Below are 15,626 nucleotides of genomic sequence, written 5' to 3'. Positions count from 1 at the left end.
CCCCCCCCCCCTCCCCCCTATGGGATAAATGGCAAAAATGCAGGGGTTTGAAAAAGTTACTTTTTAATATGGAAAATAAATTATTTTGGATTTCTAATTTTTTTTTTACAGTAGTAGATGATACAAAGTTTTTATTTGTATAATTAATTTGCTTTAAACATAGTAAATAATAATGGATAAATTAAGTTTTTGATAGGTGCGGCGTATATACCGGGTTTACTCTATAAAAAATGTCTTTTTAGTTATTGTTTTAGCAAATTGCACGATAATAAAAGTTCGTTGCGCTGAAAACAGTACGTATACTCTGTGTATTAATATTATTAATGCACAGAGGACTTTTTTAGATTATTGATCGTACAAGCTTTGCTAATACATTAGAAGAGAGTCACTTTAGTAATCCGATTCGATGAATACGGGGATCCGTAGTTATCGTCATTGATAGGTTGTTATCAGGAGAATGAGTAGCTCGCCTCAGACAAATTGGCCAGTCAAATCCTCTGAGGACTCGCATCCTTTACTATCCATCCCCGCTTTACCGACTGTCACGATAAAGACTTGATCCATACGTTCGTACATGTACGATTCATGTATACTTTGGCCGCCAATTTAACACTGTCTTAAGTAAATCCATGCACATTTATACTTTATCATATATAGCATAAATATATACCGAGTTTATATAATTCGGTCTATACATAGATAACAAATTTTATTGCTTGAGATAAAGAACATCTATGATATATTTTATTTTAAATTAGGGCCACTTCTCTCTAATCACACATTAATTAAAACACATTTCTCAAAAATATTAAAATTATTTATTCTTAAACGCCTTTTTTGGTATGACATATCAACTTTTTTTTCCATTTTTTGTAATTTTTTTTTATTAAGAAAGATACATACATTTGCTTGTTACGATTATATCTTTTAATTCTAGGCATTAATTGGACAAAAAATTTTTTATTATATATTTATTTTTATTTTAAAATTATAAGCAATCGAATTGAATTGATTTACCGGTAGCGTGCGACGTTTAAGGTTCTTATCTAAATCTTAATTATCTAAATCTTATTTTTAAAATTGATCTGACTGAACTTATACGAATGATCTATAAATTTACGAGATTTGAATTTAATTCAGAATGCCGATCAGAATTGCGATCTATTTTTATGGACGTAAACGTAGAGTGGTAGGTAGGTGCGTACTTTCTTTCACGCGATCGGGGCATTCATAACGCGAGACGCTTTAGGCAAATGGCGAAGTTATCTCGATAGGCAAACCAGCGTAGAGGTCGGAGGGATATGGGGCGACTCCGGCATTCAAGAATTCAAATATCTTCGAATTCGGTCACCCGTCCCTCGTTCCCCGCGTCGCTTTATGTTCCCCTCAACCTTATATCCCACCTCGTTAAACGGGTTCGTTTATGATACCTCAGTTACATTTGGCATGCATGTGGCCATTTCTAAGCAGCGCTTTCTATACCTACGATCTATTCTACGGGGTCATTTCGTTACATCGCGCTTAAGTGCACTTGTTATAGCTTTTGCTTTACATGCCACTAAAACGTTCACTGTATATACACAATTGTAAATGAAAGAAAGAGACGGAAAAAATAAAAATTAATAAATTTGAAATCGATATTATTATTTTTGAGAAATAATATGCGTGAATTTTGAGAACATCACTTAATAATTAATTTTCATTATTATTATCAATAAAAATAAATCAAATTACCAATAAAATCTGCTTGGTACTTATTCTAATAACATTATTAATAATCGATAATCTTGTTACAAAAGAATTTATTAATATTATTGGATGTATACGTTATGAATTTAGATTAATTTTATTTTCCGATCACACACACAAAGTAAAAACGCTACTTTATGGGCAAACATTCTTTAAAAATTTTATAAATAAATGATTTCTGCTGCGAGTCGGTAGAGAGCAAGCAGAGAAAAATGATGGAAAAAGTTCTTAAAAAAGAGAAAGCAAAAAAGCTACTTTAACGTGACTGCGAGCCGTGGTAAGCAAGGTTGACAGACGGAATCTTTAACGAAACTTCTTTCGCTCTCGAAAGAGATCCACTCGTAAACAGTCTGACGTGGCTTAACGTGTGTACTGATCCGCTTTAGAGACCGTAAGTTCTACTTAATTTCTCTTCGATGTCTGAGAGTGATGAAAGAATGCGGCGGTAAAAATATTTATTTTTCTCCTCTCTTCGTATATCTTATAAATGTTTCTCCTAGTTATTCGTAGTATAAAGTGTGTCATTGAATAGTGAGTGAACTTTAGCTATGAAAGACAGCAATTAGTTTTTGACGATGTCAGTTTATCACAACGTTCAAACATGATACACAATATGATATAATTATAATATTTCAAGAATCTTTTACAAACTTGCATATCAAAGAGAAACGCACAACAGGATTTGGTTCTAAAGCTCTCATTAGTCGTCTCTGAATGAGCACATTCGCGAGCAATTTTGGAAAGTAGGAAAATCCACTTTTCTCCGAGTTTTACAGGGATTTTGCACGACTGGCAATTGTTTAAGGAAATAAGAAAGCACCAGAGAAAGAGAAAGACAGACAGAGAAAAGAGGAGGAAAAAGATCTGACGTAGGGAGAGAAAACCCAGACTCATTTAAATGTACGATACCCTTCGCCTCTTATCGCATTATGGTAAATACAGGGTGTACTCTTCTTTCTTCGTTGAGGTAGAGAATGGGCAAGGAGGGGGGAGGGGGGGAGGGGAAGGAAGACGAAACGAGGAGAGAAACGGCTGCACTGCTGATTGCAAATTGACTTCGCTACCGAAATAATACCGACGGCCGCGTGTTACTTGTAATTCTTATTGCGCGAAGTTCGTTACGGATTTCCTCCGCCTCCGTCTCTCTTTGCGCAAACACACATACACATACCAGAGGTACATATGTGTTTCATCTACCTGCCACTATGCACGTATACGCGACTAACGGGCTGTGTAGGGTATCCCGCACGATTTACTTCCCCAATTTGCTGGTTTGGTGGGAGCTCTATCATCTCGTTGCGCGCCGCTGGTTTTTCCGATCTCTCTACTGTTTTTCCTCTCTTGCATCCCCTTCCACTGTCATTGCGTCGATACAGAGATGCGGGTCGCCCGATAAAATTGCTTCATCAACACGATCGCCGCGTGTGCGCGTGCGTTTAATTACCGAAATGCCATTTGCGCACCCCGAGGTGCGAAAAATGTTATTATACATAGTACTCGTTAGCGATCGGCGACGATATCATTGAACGCTTTCGTCGGGCATTCATAGACGATCGATACGAGGTCACAACTCTGAAAGTGTAGTTCAGACATTGTCTGGAAAGCTCCATTCAATAAATGCTTAACGCAATCAATTATGCATAGGTCACGATCGCGTAAACTCTAAACTCTTCGTAACTCTTTTGTATTAGCAAATTTGTATAAAAATATTATTTTCGAGAAACAATCCAATATTAACAATGGTATCATTACAATTTTTTTTATTTTTTATTAGATTAAAGAATTCGAAGAAAATAGGAATCTTGTAAATATATCAAAGTATATATACATTTTGAGTTGTCACGAAAGTGAAAATTGGGGAAATGTCAAGGATACGATCAGGGAAATCAGGGAAAAGTCAAAGATTTTTGCAAAATTTTCTGGATAAAAATTTTCTGAATAAAAATTCTTGAGTTTAAGTTTAATATGCGTTCATTACACTTAGGTACATAGTTTTGGAATACTATACCAACTTACAATTGCTAAAGCACAATGTTTTAGTTAAATTAACATTAAGTATTAGCAATATTACTAAATTATTAGTAATACATGCAATTACATCGCTGTGTTAAATTGCTGTTTTAATAAAATTTGACGATTCCTTAATCAGGACAAAAATACAAAAAAAAAGTTTAACCCTCAAAAATTCCACACTCGACCACGCAACCACAACTTCCACACTAGTGCGAATTTGGCTTTTACATCTTCAAACGTTAATTTTGTTATAAAGATATAGAGTAAAGATACGTTAAAATATGTGTTAAAATTAAAAAATATTTTTGATGGTGCAGATTCGCAGTGTGAAATTTGAGAATTAATGGATACTTTCAAGATGAGGAAATTGTGGCAACTGTCAAATTAGAATAGATAAAAATATTGATATCTTATTATCTAATATATGCATTTTTTTATGTTAAAAACGGAATTGAAGGAGCGACTAATAACTGTCGACGACAACGTCGCAAAGAAATATTATCGCGTTGTCCGTTTCAAGGTATGTACAACGCTTGTACGGAATTTGAATACGTTTTACGGTCGCTCGAACTCGAAAATTGGCTCCGTGAGTTTTGCAAGCGCGAAATCCGACGGTGCGTAGATGTTGGAGAACGTTAAAAGGCGCTTTTATCTCCTGCGCGAACTAACGAGCCACCCCTTCGCGAGAAGAACGGTCGTTCAGGGGGAAGTTGGCGTCGCGCAGCCTCGGAAATTGTGTCGCTGCATCGATGCGAAAATGTTTAATCGACAATCACGGCTCGATTGTCGTCCATCCTACGAAACCGCCTTAATTGCGGCGCGTTAATTATAACGGTATGATTATTGGACCGTAAACGTAATTACTAGTGCGCGTGTCTGTGATGATTAGCTCTGCTTTTGTGAGGATGAGTCAGATCGAAAATTGCTTCGTATAGCCCACAGTTCTGAAGTTACGACTGAAAAAGATTAAGTTTACGATGAGATAATTTAGATGTAATAATCGATCGATTTGTTTTAGCTCGTAAATAAATTTTCAATTATAGGTCTTTTTATCTTATAATCCTATTCACACACACACACACACACACACACATACGCGCGCGCGCGTTCGTGTACATATAAAATAGACTATCAAAAAATGATCGTTTTTTACACGATTTTAACTACACAGAGAAAGAATGATTCTACTACAAATTTTATTAAATACAGATCTAAAAATAACTTTATTGGACTATATATATATATATATATATCAAAATCCTACAAAATTTTTTTAATAGTCTAACAAAGACTGTATTATATCATAAATTGATAAGCAATTTAATAATTTTTAATGCTAATAAGAAGGATATTAATAATTTGATGTTAATCTAAGCGCCTTACGGATTTGTTTTATTATAACTAATCATCATAACTAACTTATTGCGAAAAATATTGCTTCAGCCGGGATTCGAATTTAGAAATTTTTAGATATTTCATCAAACCCCCGTAATTCTTACTATATATCGGTACACACTTGATATCGTCTATAATTATGCTCATACGGGAAACGAAGAATTAATTGTAATGGTATTTCCGCCGCGAGAATATTGTATATTATAAAAAGTGACCGCGTAAACCGTATATATGATTGTTAATTAAGCGGCGAACTTGCTCGTGTGACGATGACAAGCGCCGTAAGACAGAGACCACAGGGGATCGACGGAATAGTCAAGGATTTCTAGGAGATTTCGTGGTTGCTGACGGGGGTATGCAAAGGGGTGCTAAGTTTAAATTTTAGAGAGAGAGAGAGAGAGAGAGAGAGAGACCGGGAGATACGACCGAGATAATGGCGCCGGCTTACGTCGCACAAAGGCGGCGAGGACGCCAGGGCCGCCGCTCCCGAGGTCGGACTCGTAACGCGACACTTGTGCGCTACGGCTTAAGTTTCGTAATACCACTCTCGGGCGACTGCGATACAGAAGATACAACCGCCACGAACGGCTGAGGGGAAACCGCGAGAGACTTAATACAATTTACATATCCTCGATTGTATGTTGCGCGATCTTCGCGATGTTCACCAATTCGAGGATGGCTCTTCGCTGTCATCAGGTTTCTTCGCGTTCTCGTGCTTGCATTTTTGCATTTAGCATTTTTGCTTTCTTTCTTTTTTCAATATCCGAATATATATATTTATCTTGTTTTAAGTAGAAAAATTTTTGTGAATTTTGTTCAAGCAACACACATCCATTTTTATTAGTTCGTGGGAATAAGTTATAGCTATGCATGAATGACGTGTGCAGAAAAATATTTGTGTGAACATTTTGATCAAACAAACTTTAAACTTGACGCATAAACACCCTGTTGGTTCAAAGTCTGCAAGAATCAATAAACGCTTTTCTATCACGTGTCCTTCGCGATGTTTAATTAAATTTCGAGAGAAGAGCTTAGAGAATGATTACGTGATGTACTTATATCACGACGCAATTGCCTCAACAGCAAGAAGAAGCTTTCTGCGCGACTGCTAATTTCAGGAGAATTTTTTAAATACTTGTAAGAGAATAGAAATGTATTTAAAAATTGCACGCTTTTGAATTTGCGCTGTTTTCAATTGTAGAGATTCACAATTAGATCGTATCGATGTCGGTTATTTCGCGAACGCACGACAATCAAGTCTTTTTATACAACCTTCTGCGCCGAAAAGAACGCATTTCCTAATTTGCAACCGGCTTGCCGAATACCGAATTTTCATTAATTATTCTCGCGTCCCCATCGAATCGATGATTACATCGAATTCCGCGAATTCGCGCAAATACGCCAGGGATCGGCACGACGAGTAATTACGAGCGCGAATAAACGCGAGAAGCCGGCGTCGCTTATAATTAAACGCATTCCTCTTTTTTTTTTTTGGTTCTCTTTCATAGCGAGATAAAATTTGCAAGAACTCTGGCATCCCTCTCACCGTAGTACGTTCGCATTCACATTTCGCATTCACGCGCGCAATTTCGATACGATACCGAACACTATTTCGGCTGATTCGCACGATAAACGAGCGCGTTTATGCTATCGTAAAATAAGCGACGGTTCTATTTACCGAACACTGAAATATGATGCTTTTAATGAAATTATATCCAGCAATGGACTGAAAACCAAGCGATTGTCGGATAGACGCGTGTACCCATTTTCGACGCTCTTGAGTGACATGCTTTTACGACTATTTTTATTATTATTATTATTCCCATTTATGTCATTAGTAATGCATTAAAAGCTCAACTGAAAAACATTATTTTTTTTGTATATGCGCAGGTATTATTATTTTACAATTATTTTCGAACAATTATGAAGCAATTATGTTTCTTTCTTCAATATTTCTCTCCGCCGAATGTTTTCCTGAAAATATTCTATCATTCAACGTTCAATACATTTATACATGCGCGAGGTTGCAACGTGTCGAATTCGCGTGAGACTTTCGCAACGATGCGAGAATCGAGCATTAAAAACGCTCGACCCGATACCGACGTCGAATTTTGGCACGCTGGAAGATACGCGAACGCGAGGGATTAACCGATCGACCGGTCGAGCTATCAGAATCGGTGATACGAAAAGCCGGGGATCTCCATCAAACTGATAACGCATATTCGCGTAATGCGTCGACGTGTAGCGTGGGGCTGGCAGGAACGCGAGGGAGGACATATGAGAAGGGCAGGGGGATGTGAAAGGCTCGGAGATGGGTGCTGCAAGGTAAACGATATTTACGTGGTTGGAAGATCGATAGCAATTTAGCCACCCTTCGCCGTTCTGAACGAACACTTCCCGGCGGCGACGGTGGTGGTACATAGCCGCATCATCCCCCGTTCTCTCTCTCTCTCACCCACCCGTCGTTACGCAGGTACGTCCACCATCACCGCTGCTACTTCCTTCCTCTTGCCAGCCTTCCACCTTCGTCCGTCTTCCTCTCGTATTCTCCGCAACGTGGCCTAGTCAGTACTCATCCATATACATCGAGAAAATTAATATCTGGGCTTCGTCGGGTTCGTTCGCGCGCGCTGTGAATAAACCCGGTTACGCCACCCGGGTTTCCCAACTCCCCCCATTTAGAAGCGCCCTTCGTTCTTCCCTTTTGCCCCTTTCTCGCGCTGGCAGCGATCAACGTTGCGCAGCTTCCTCTCCGTACCGCTGCTTTTTTGCCACGCGTGAATGGCTCTTATTTCCGACTGTGGTAACGTCGTTTAGAGCGCCGGCTTCGCTTAAATAAATTTCTTTGTTATTTTTGCATACTATAAATAGCGATGTGTTGCAGGAAATTTTTTTTTATTAGCATAACGTTATACACGCGTGGCTATCTTCCTCGAAATTTATACATAACTCGAGATAATCATGAGAATTGTTCCGAGCATGGCGTATGGCACATTAACTACTAAATGCATTCATAATGAATACTATTTCAATACCATACCGAGTGCTGATGTTAATAATAGCGCCGAAAGAATTGCATTTTCCTTTTGTTGACGTTTTCTCCCGAAAGATGTTCCTCAACCGACATTTTCTATTACAACGTAATCCTTCCTTTATTACTTGCAGAAGGCTTAATACTCTCGTTCTTCGAAGATAAATATATCGCTACGATGATTAATACGTGTGCGAACAAAAATTTAATTCGATACTGTAACGTGAGTACGTATAACATTTCACGTATGTATGTAGTTGTATATATTTCTATTGTGTTTCATGAAGAGATTATATTGTGATACACTACGTATTTATTTTTGAATCATGTTTTAACATTATTTGAAAGTGTATAAGAATATGTTGCATCACAATATCTCATTAAAAAATTACGCGTGTCTTCAATTTCCGACGCGGTTTATGAAACGAAAAAAATTCAAGCATTTTTAAATTTATGTAGGTGGCATTTTCGATGGAAATACGCGAGACTTTTAATGCCATAATTCACATCGATATCCGATCTTTCGCCGTGTTGTGTATTTTTCCCAAGCATGGTTATAGTATCACCCTTATTCGTCATTCTGCCGCACGTCGACGTTGTAACCGGGGGTAACGTCCGGCGTAGCCGCGCGCACGCCGCTTATATTTACATATTTAACTAACCCAACGGCGCGAGCATTAACGCAAACACAGACGGATAATCCGGAATATATTAATCCGCGGCGGGCGCATACCATCGCTTTGAATTAACGCGAATATTCCTGTGTAAGCCCTCGCACGCGCAGCAACGTCGAATCGGACGAGTGCACCACCTCGCATGCATATTGCAGGTATGTTAATGCGCTTTCTCTCCCTCTCATCTCCCTGGGTCTCGTGGCGTAGCCGTTCCCGCGATGCAGTCGGATGCGCACTTTAACGACATAAGTGGAGAACGAGGGAGTGGAAACGACGAAGCGCGCGCGTACGTGCTATCGGAATGTCCTTATTGTCTCCCTCCGAGTGAGTTAATCTGTCTCTTGGGGGGAATGAAATGCATCGGGAACAAATCGTATTAATGCAGGGACAAACAAGTGGCGCTTTGAATGCAATAAGTGCAGTCCTTACATGGGAAAGAACGATTTCGTCAAGTATCGAAAAATTTAGCTAGATACAGATCTGCAAATAATTTTGTTTAGAGCATCAAAATAATGATGTAGGACGTGTAAACTTGTCGTTAGAATATTAACATTTTTTTTGCAGCATTATATCGTCAACGTTTAGCGTTCTATATAATTATTTTGATGATCCAATAAAATTATTTTCACATATCAAGCTAAATTTTTAGATACTTTAACGAAAACGTTCTTTCTGTGTATCGATCATGCTTGTGCATGACGAAATGTTACTCTCCACTTTTCCATTTCTGGCATATATTTCTGAGAAAAAGAACATTTTGTTTGTAAGAATCGATTTATCTATTTAGCTTAACAACAAATAAACAGTTACCTGTGGTAATATGACAACGTTACTCGGTTATTATGTAATGTTATAACACTATTATACTGGGGTTAAAGCGTGTCAATATTATTATTGACGCGTACAAAATATCTATCGGTATAAAGCCTGAATCTGGTCGGTTTCAGTAGAAAACGATATTTGCCCGCAACACCAACTATTGTTATCGATGTTCTATTGACTACCAACATCAATTGACTGATCCGAGAGAATGCGATTTCGTATTATTATCGAGGCTTATTAGGATATATATTGGTAGCCTCTGGACAATGTTACTTACACGGATCAACGTCCGCGTTGTCTATCGATATTCGCAATATATATTTTCCGCGAGTCTCGAGATGTGTAAGTCCGATGATGAGAGGACAGATCGAAAGCCACGGACGACGGAGCTTCCGTAAGCCGCTTTCGTCCGTATCCTCGAGGGGATTTAAGTCCCGACTCGTGCAGATCAAATTGTCGTCAAATATTTACGGGTAAGGAGCCATTCGTTGTGCGCAGCGCTTCGAATGTGTCATAACGTTGCCACACTTGCCACGTCGCGTCACGTCAGTACGAATCGACGCAGATGAAGACGCCACCATGCCGATGACGCCGTATTCTTTTTGCGCCGTCACGCGTTCGTCGAATGCGCTCTTTGAATTTTAATACGTCATAAAATCATGGTGATTCCTAACCGGGTTAATCCTCAATCCCTCATCGAATCGAGCGCGTATTTTTTTTATCGATCTTGATTTTACCATCGTTTCTGAAGGAAATTTTTTTTTAGATCGAAGATTCCTTGCTCGACTTTTACCTCGTTTCTTATTCTTCGTAGTGAATGAAGAATAAAAAACGTTTATATAAACTTTGTTATAAATAAAGATTTATGCAAGTTTCATCTGTTGTATTTTGATAGAGAAAGTTTCCGCATCTATTTCTTCTTTTAGAGTTTGTAAGTCTTTGTTTATTTTTTCTTTTTATTTATATTAGTTTATTTATTAGTACGGAATGCGATAGATCCGGTTTTGACTTCCGGCCGAGGTAATATTTTTTGCAATAAAATTCGCCGATGCTAGTGGGGATGAATCCATCTGCGCGGCGTCCCCTGGCTGTGAGCTAACCTTCTGGCTGGAGAGGTTATGGTCGCGTGTCTGCTGAGCACGTGCCCCTGATCTAGAAAATCTAGAAATCTCTCGATGGATAGAGAGCGGGGAGCCGGGGATTCCCTTGTCCGAAGCCATTCCCGCGATGAAATCCGTTCCCTCGACGAGCGGGAGACCGGCGATTCCGTTCCTCACTTCTGATTTTGCGAGCGATTCTACGAATAATCTCGCACACGATTACCTGATTTCTTCTGCCGACGACGTTCTCTCGATTGTCTGACCACTTTTATATGCTTGTGAGGCATAATAAAGCAGTGGTATCAAGACACTGAAAAAGACTGTTGCTTATGCAAACGAACAGAACACAATGACATGGCGACGCGCTGCCGATGCGCGGGAGCGCTAACGGGCGCTAGTACATGACGCTCACGAGGCAGCGCTTTTTCCTTTTGGCGCTATTCTTTGAAAGCTGTTGCGAATGTGCGTGCAGGAGCACGACTACATAGTTATATCCATCCGGACGAGACATAGGGCATAATTAATTATTTACAGAGATTTTAATATGTCATTCAACATTATTAAGATCGATCTAAGATGCGTAAAGAGCATAAAAAATTGTTAAATTGTTAGTCAATTAAACTCGTGATATTACTGCGATAGTATAGTAGAGTTGCGTTTTAAGTCTGAAAAATTTTGCGCGCAATTAAAAATCTATACATACGTAGTATATTCACACGTAATTATATAGAAGCACTCGAGATCCAGCTTGACCATCACGGTATTTTTATCAGTTTTCATCGGTTTATTTATTAAGATCATATTAGAAATTTTAACTAAAATTGATGTTGTTTCGATCGGAATGTAATTAACTTTCAAGTAAATGCACTTAATGTAAATAGGATTGCTGATACTCTAAAATGCATAAAGTTTGGCACATAGCCGTATATTCTCGTTGTATCATGGAAACCATCCGGAGTCTCGAAAGATCTTGACTGTCTGCGAGATCTTTCAAGTGTACTCCACCGTTGTTACCGTGTAGTGGCGAGATATGCGAAAGATATGCAAGTTACGCTGCTCTTATACAGCTGAGAAATTCTTGTTTAACTTGTAACAGGTAATAATTTTGTCGCGTGTTAATAGTAGAGCAAAAATAAGTACAATCAGCGATCAATGAGTGTCTCCAATTTAGATAATGCATGTTTAGTGACTATTTTGAAATGGTAATTTCTGAGATGCATTTTTATTTTGCTGCTTTTAGAAATACACGTCATGAAAGTATCAAGAAATAGAATGATTTTATTGGCACATGACTCTCTCCTAATTCGCAGATAATTCTCGAAAAAATCGGTGTCTATAATTCTCTGAGTAAAACTGTGCAGAAATGCGCCGCAACTCGTTTATAGAGAGTTATTTTTGTGGTACGCACTTTTAGCGCGCGAAGAATCTTGTTCGTTTGTCAACGCCGGTCACCTGTCAACCTCAAAATTGCGTAAGGCTGGCATTGAGACGAATCGAAATTAGCGTGGAAAGAGATTTTACGTAGATTTTACGTCAATTACGTTCTCTGACTCATGTATCTTCTAAAATTTACGTTATTGTTATATATTGTATTACAAATATAGATGACCCTAGAATTAGGGTCATCGAAGTCGAAATAGAACTATTTATTATGAATATATATTTATCATCAATTAAAAACTATTTATATTTATTCGGAATGAATAGGCATATCGAATATAGAGAATAACGAATACATGTATTACATACAATATATAATTCTTACTTATGCAGGATAAATACATTGTTTGCATCGATGAATATATTCCAAATTTTTATTCGATATCGACAAGTCTATTCAGAATGTGTATGGCATAATGAAAGATTTTTTACATTGCTAGTGCGTCAATCGAATGAGCGATATCTTCCAATATTCTCAGATTAGCGAGGAGTTACAGTTGGTAAAAAATTATTGTTGATTAAGTAATTAATGAGTTATAATTAATTAATCAATTAATAATTATAATAAATTGTTAATTTTACTTCGCATTTAGATCCATAAATAAAATTAATTAACTTTATTTATGATATATATCTGTTTCTATAACAGATTGTGCGAAACATAACTAATGATACTAACATTTGATATTTTACTTTTGTGTTTTAGGAAATGGAAACTTAGAGTTGTTTGATAGTGAGAGCGGACCGGACCTCACGCTATCACCTCAAACCTTCACGTCAACTGCGGAGGCCTTCATCAATGACAATAGCGACAGTCTCGGCGTTCCAGGAGACAACGATACCGGTAAGTTATTTCTATTTAATCAAATCAAACTTGATCTTTAGTCGAGATGTAAAAATCGCAATCTCTTAATGTATAAGGAGAAGAAATGAATTTTTCTCTCGTCGAAATTCGACTTCCATAATTAATAAATGACTGAACGAAATTTTCGATATATTAGGTAGACGCAAGTAGTTATGTATAAATGTTAAGAAATAATAAATATTGTATTTAATTTAATTCAGACGCCAACGGTGTTTCTCGTGGTGCGCGCGTCGTGTCGTGTTACAATCAAAATGTTTAATTTCTCAATTTTGACTTAGACTAAGACGATGAATTATAGGATAACTACGACAATGCAATTCGCATGACAATGATTTTAACGCGCGACTTCCCGTAATTCGATTTAATTCAATCTGCGAGAGTGCAAAACGTCGATGGGGCGCCGAGTCGTTAAGCGCCGGAACACGGGACAATGCATTAACGTAATTGTTGCTCTCCTCGTCAGCGGCACGTAGGAATAGCGGTTATAACTAGTTCGAACAAGTCAGAGGGGGAGGAAAAGCCGTTGTCGCGCGTGTGCCTCGGCACATAATGCCTATTGTTTCCGACAAGTATAAGGGGCCACCGTCGGGACAGTCGTGCACAAGTGCAACGTGCACGCTTTGTTTCTTGGGGAAATGTTGAGGGACAATCAGAGCCAACCGATGAAGATATATCAGTAATTTCAATTATTATTACATTACTTCCCCCGAGCGAAGATAGTTATTAATTCCAAGAAGAAGACGATAGTTTTTTGTATTACAATATTTATTGAAGAAAATATCATATCAGTTTGAACATAAAATGATATGTGTATATTATTTTTCGTTCAATCAGATTATTATAGCACAATTTGCTTAAGAACAGCTTTAACTAAATTAACAATCCTTGTTTTGAACTCAATGTTAATATTATACAATGTTTTTGAAGCTTCTGGCAAAATGTCTAAATTATTCCTCTGCTTTACAAAATGTATTATACATTTGACCTTTGATATTATTTTCTAAATAGCAGCTTTCAACAAACTTGTATAATGAATCATATATTCTATTTATAAAACGCAATGCAAAACATCGCAGTTTGCGTCTCTTAGCGACGTCGTTAACGTCAGCGTGTATCTCCCACGCAAACTCTAACAAATGCAGGTTGAGCCAAAAAATCGTAATCAGTACGCATCGAGATACATATATATTTTGCATGAATTGTTCAAGATGTATTACTTTTACATAAGTAACATAAGTACAGAGAAGATATCGTTAATTATACACGAAGAGTATCGATTTGGCATATACGCTCCGTCGGTTTTGCCACAAGAATGAATATTGCCACATCGTAGTATCGATATCGTGAATCAGCAGACCGGTGTCATTCAGCTCGTCTCATCGAGTGCGATTTCGCGAGCCAAAAACGTACAGGTCACGAGCCAATAATCATACGCGTCATCGCAGTGCTTGCTCGCACATTTCCGCAAGACACGTCTCATCTTTGCTATATTGAAATTGACACACCGCTTATTTGACTAATCGCAAACGAAGCAATTTTCATAAGCAATTCGTAATTTTATGTCAAACGTAATATATTTTAAAAAATCGTATTGAACATTTAAAAGAGAGAGAGAGAGATTTTTTAGATATTTTAAATATCGCAAAAATGTTATCTAATACTACTCTTTGCAATCTTCGAATTTTACAGTTTTTCTGAGATATCTTTAAAAAAAATTAGATTTTAAAATAATTTTGTTGGATTATCAAAATAATTGTGTAGGATTCAAACAAATTGCTAAAATATAAAAACTTTTTGTGACATTGTTCATCATCCTTGAGTTTCCTACATAATTATTTTGATGCTGCAACAAAATTATTTTTAGATCTGTATTTACCTAAATTTGTAAATCTTCTTCAAAATTATTCTTTCCGTGTTACTATATATATGTTGGTACAACGAAGTTCTAAATAAAAGTTCTATCAGGGATCTACATAGGTACTTAAAATTAGTCGAAGAACACGGTTAAATGCATAAATCTTAAAATTGATTCAGAATAGTCGAGGGGGTAACCACTATCTGAAATATTGTCCCACAGATTACATGATTTCATTTAATTTTACATAATTTTATTTGATGACAAATAATTTTTCCTCACTATATATGCGGTCAGTTGGTAAAATTAACGATTTTATCTAATATTACACAATTATTTCTTTTAATTGTCGGATTATATATCAAAATTTTATATAAATTTTATAATGATTTCAGGAACTCCGTCCCACGATTACATTATGTGATTACCCCCTCGAGAATAGTTACGTAACTTTGTACAATGTTCTGATTTAGTAAACCTTGCAAAACTCGTGCAGTTCGAGCGCTTTTCATCTCGCTTTACAGCTTGTATTCTCTTATTCCCTATATTTCGCGGCAAGGGGAGTTCTCATCATTCTTTGGTTCTCGTATACGTTGAGTGGATTTATTGGTGAGTCGGTTTGCGATGGTTGAAACGCGCCAAAGGGAAAGAGAGAGAGAGAGAGAGAGAGAGAGAGAGAGAG

At 37.4% G+C, this 15,626-nt stretch overlaps 1 protein-coding gene across 1 annotated transcript in view; it reads left to right on the top strand.

Annotated features, from left to right (window-relative positions):
- The window catches only part of LOC108778275 (uncharacterized), a 242,563-nt gene that overhangs the window by 82,599 nt on the left and 144,338 nt on the right, over nucleotides 1-15,626 (top strand). Inside the window, exon 4 of the mRNA XM_018545406.1 lies at nucleotides 12,931-13,068. Within this exon, the coding sequence (XP_018400908.1) occupies nucleotides 12,931-13,068 (138 nt within the window). The remainder of the gene's footprint in view (nucleotides 1-12,930; nucleotides 13,069-15,626) is intronic.

Source organism: Cyphomyrmex costatus, unplaced genomic scaffold (genome assembly GCF_001594065.2).
Source record: "Cyphomyrmex costatus isolate MS0001 unplaced genomic scaffold, Ccosl1.0 scaffold5, whole genome shotgun sequence".
Taxonomy (NCBI): domain Eukaryota; kingdom Metazoa; phylum Arthropoda; class Insecta; order Hymenoptera; family Formicidae; genus Cyphomyrmex; species Cyphomyrmex costatus.
The sequence above is the reverse complement of the archived record's forward strand: the minus strand, read 5'-3'. Positions and strand labels throughout refer to the sequence as shown.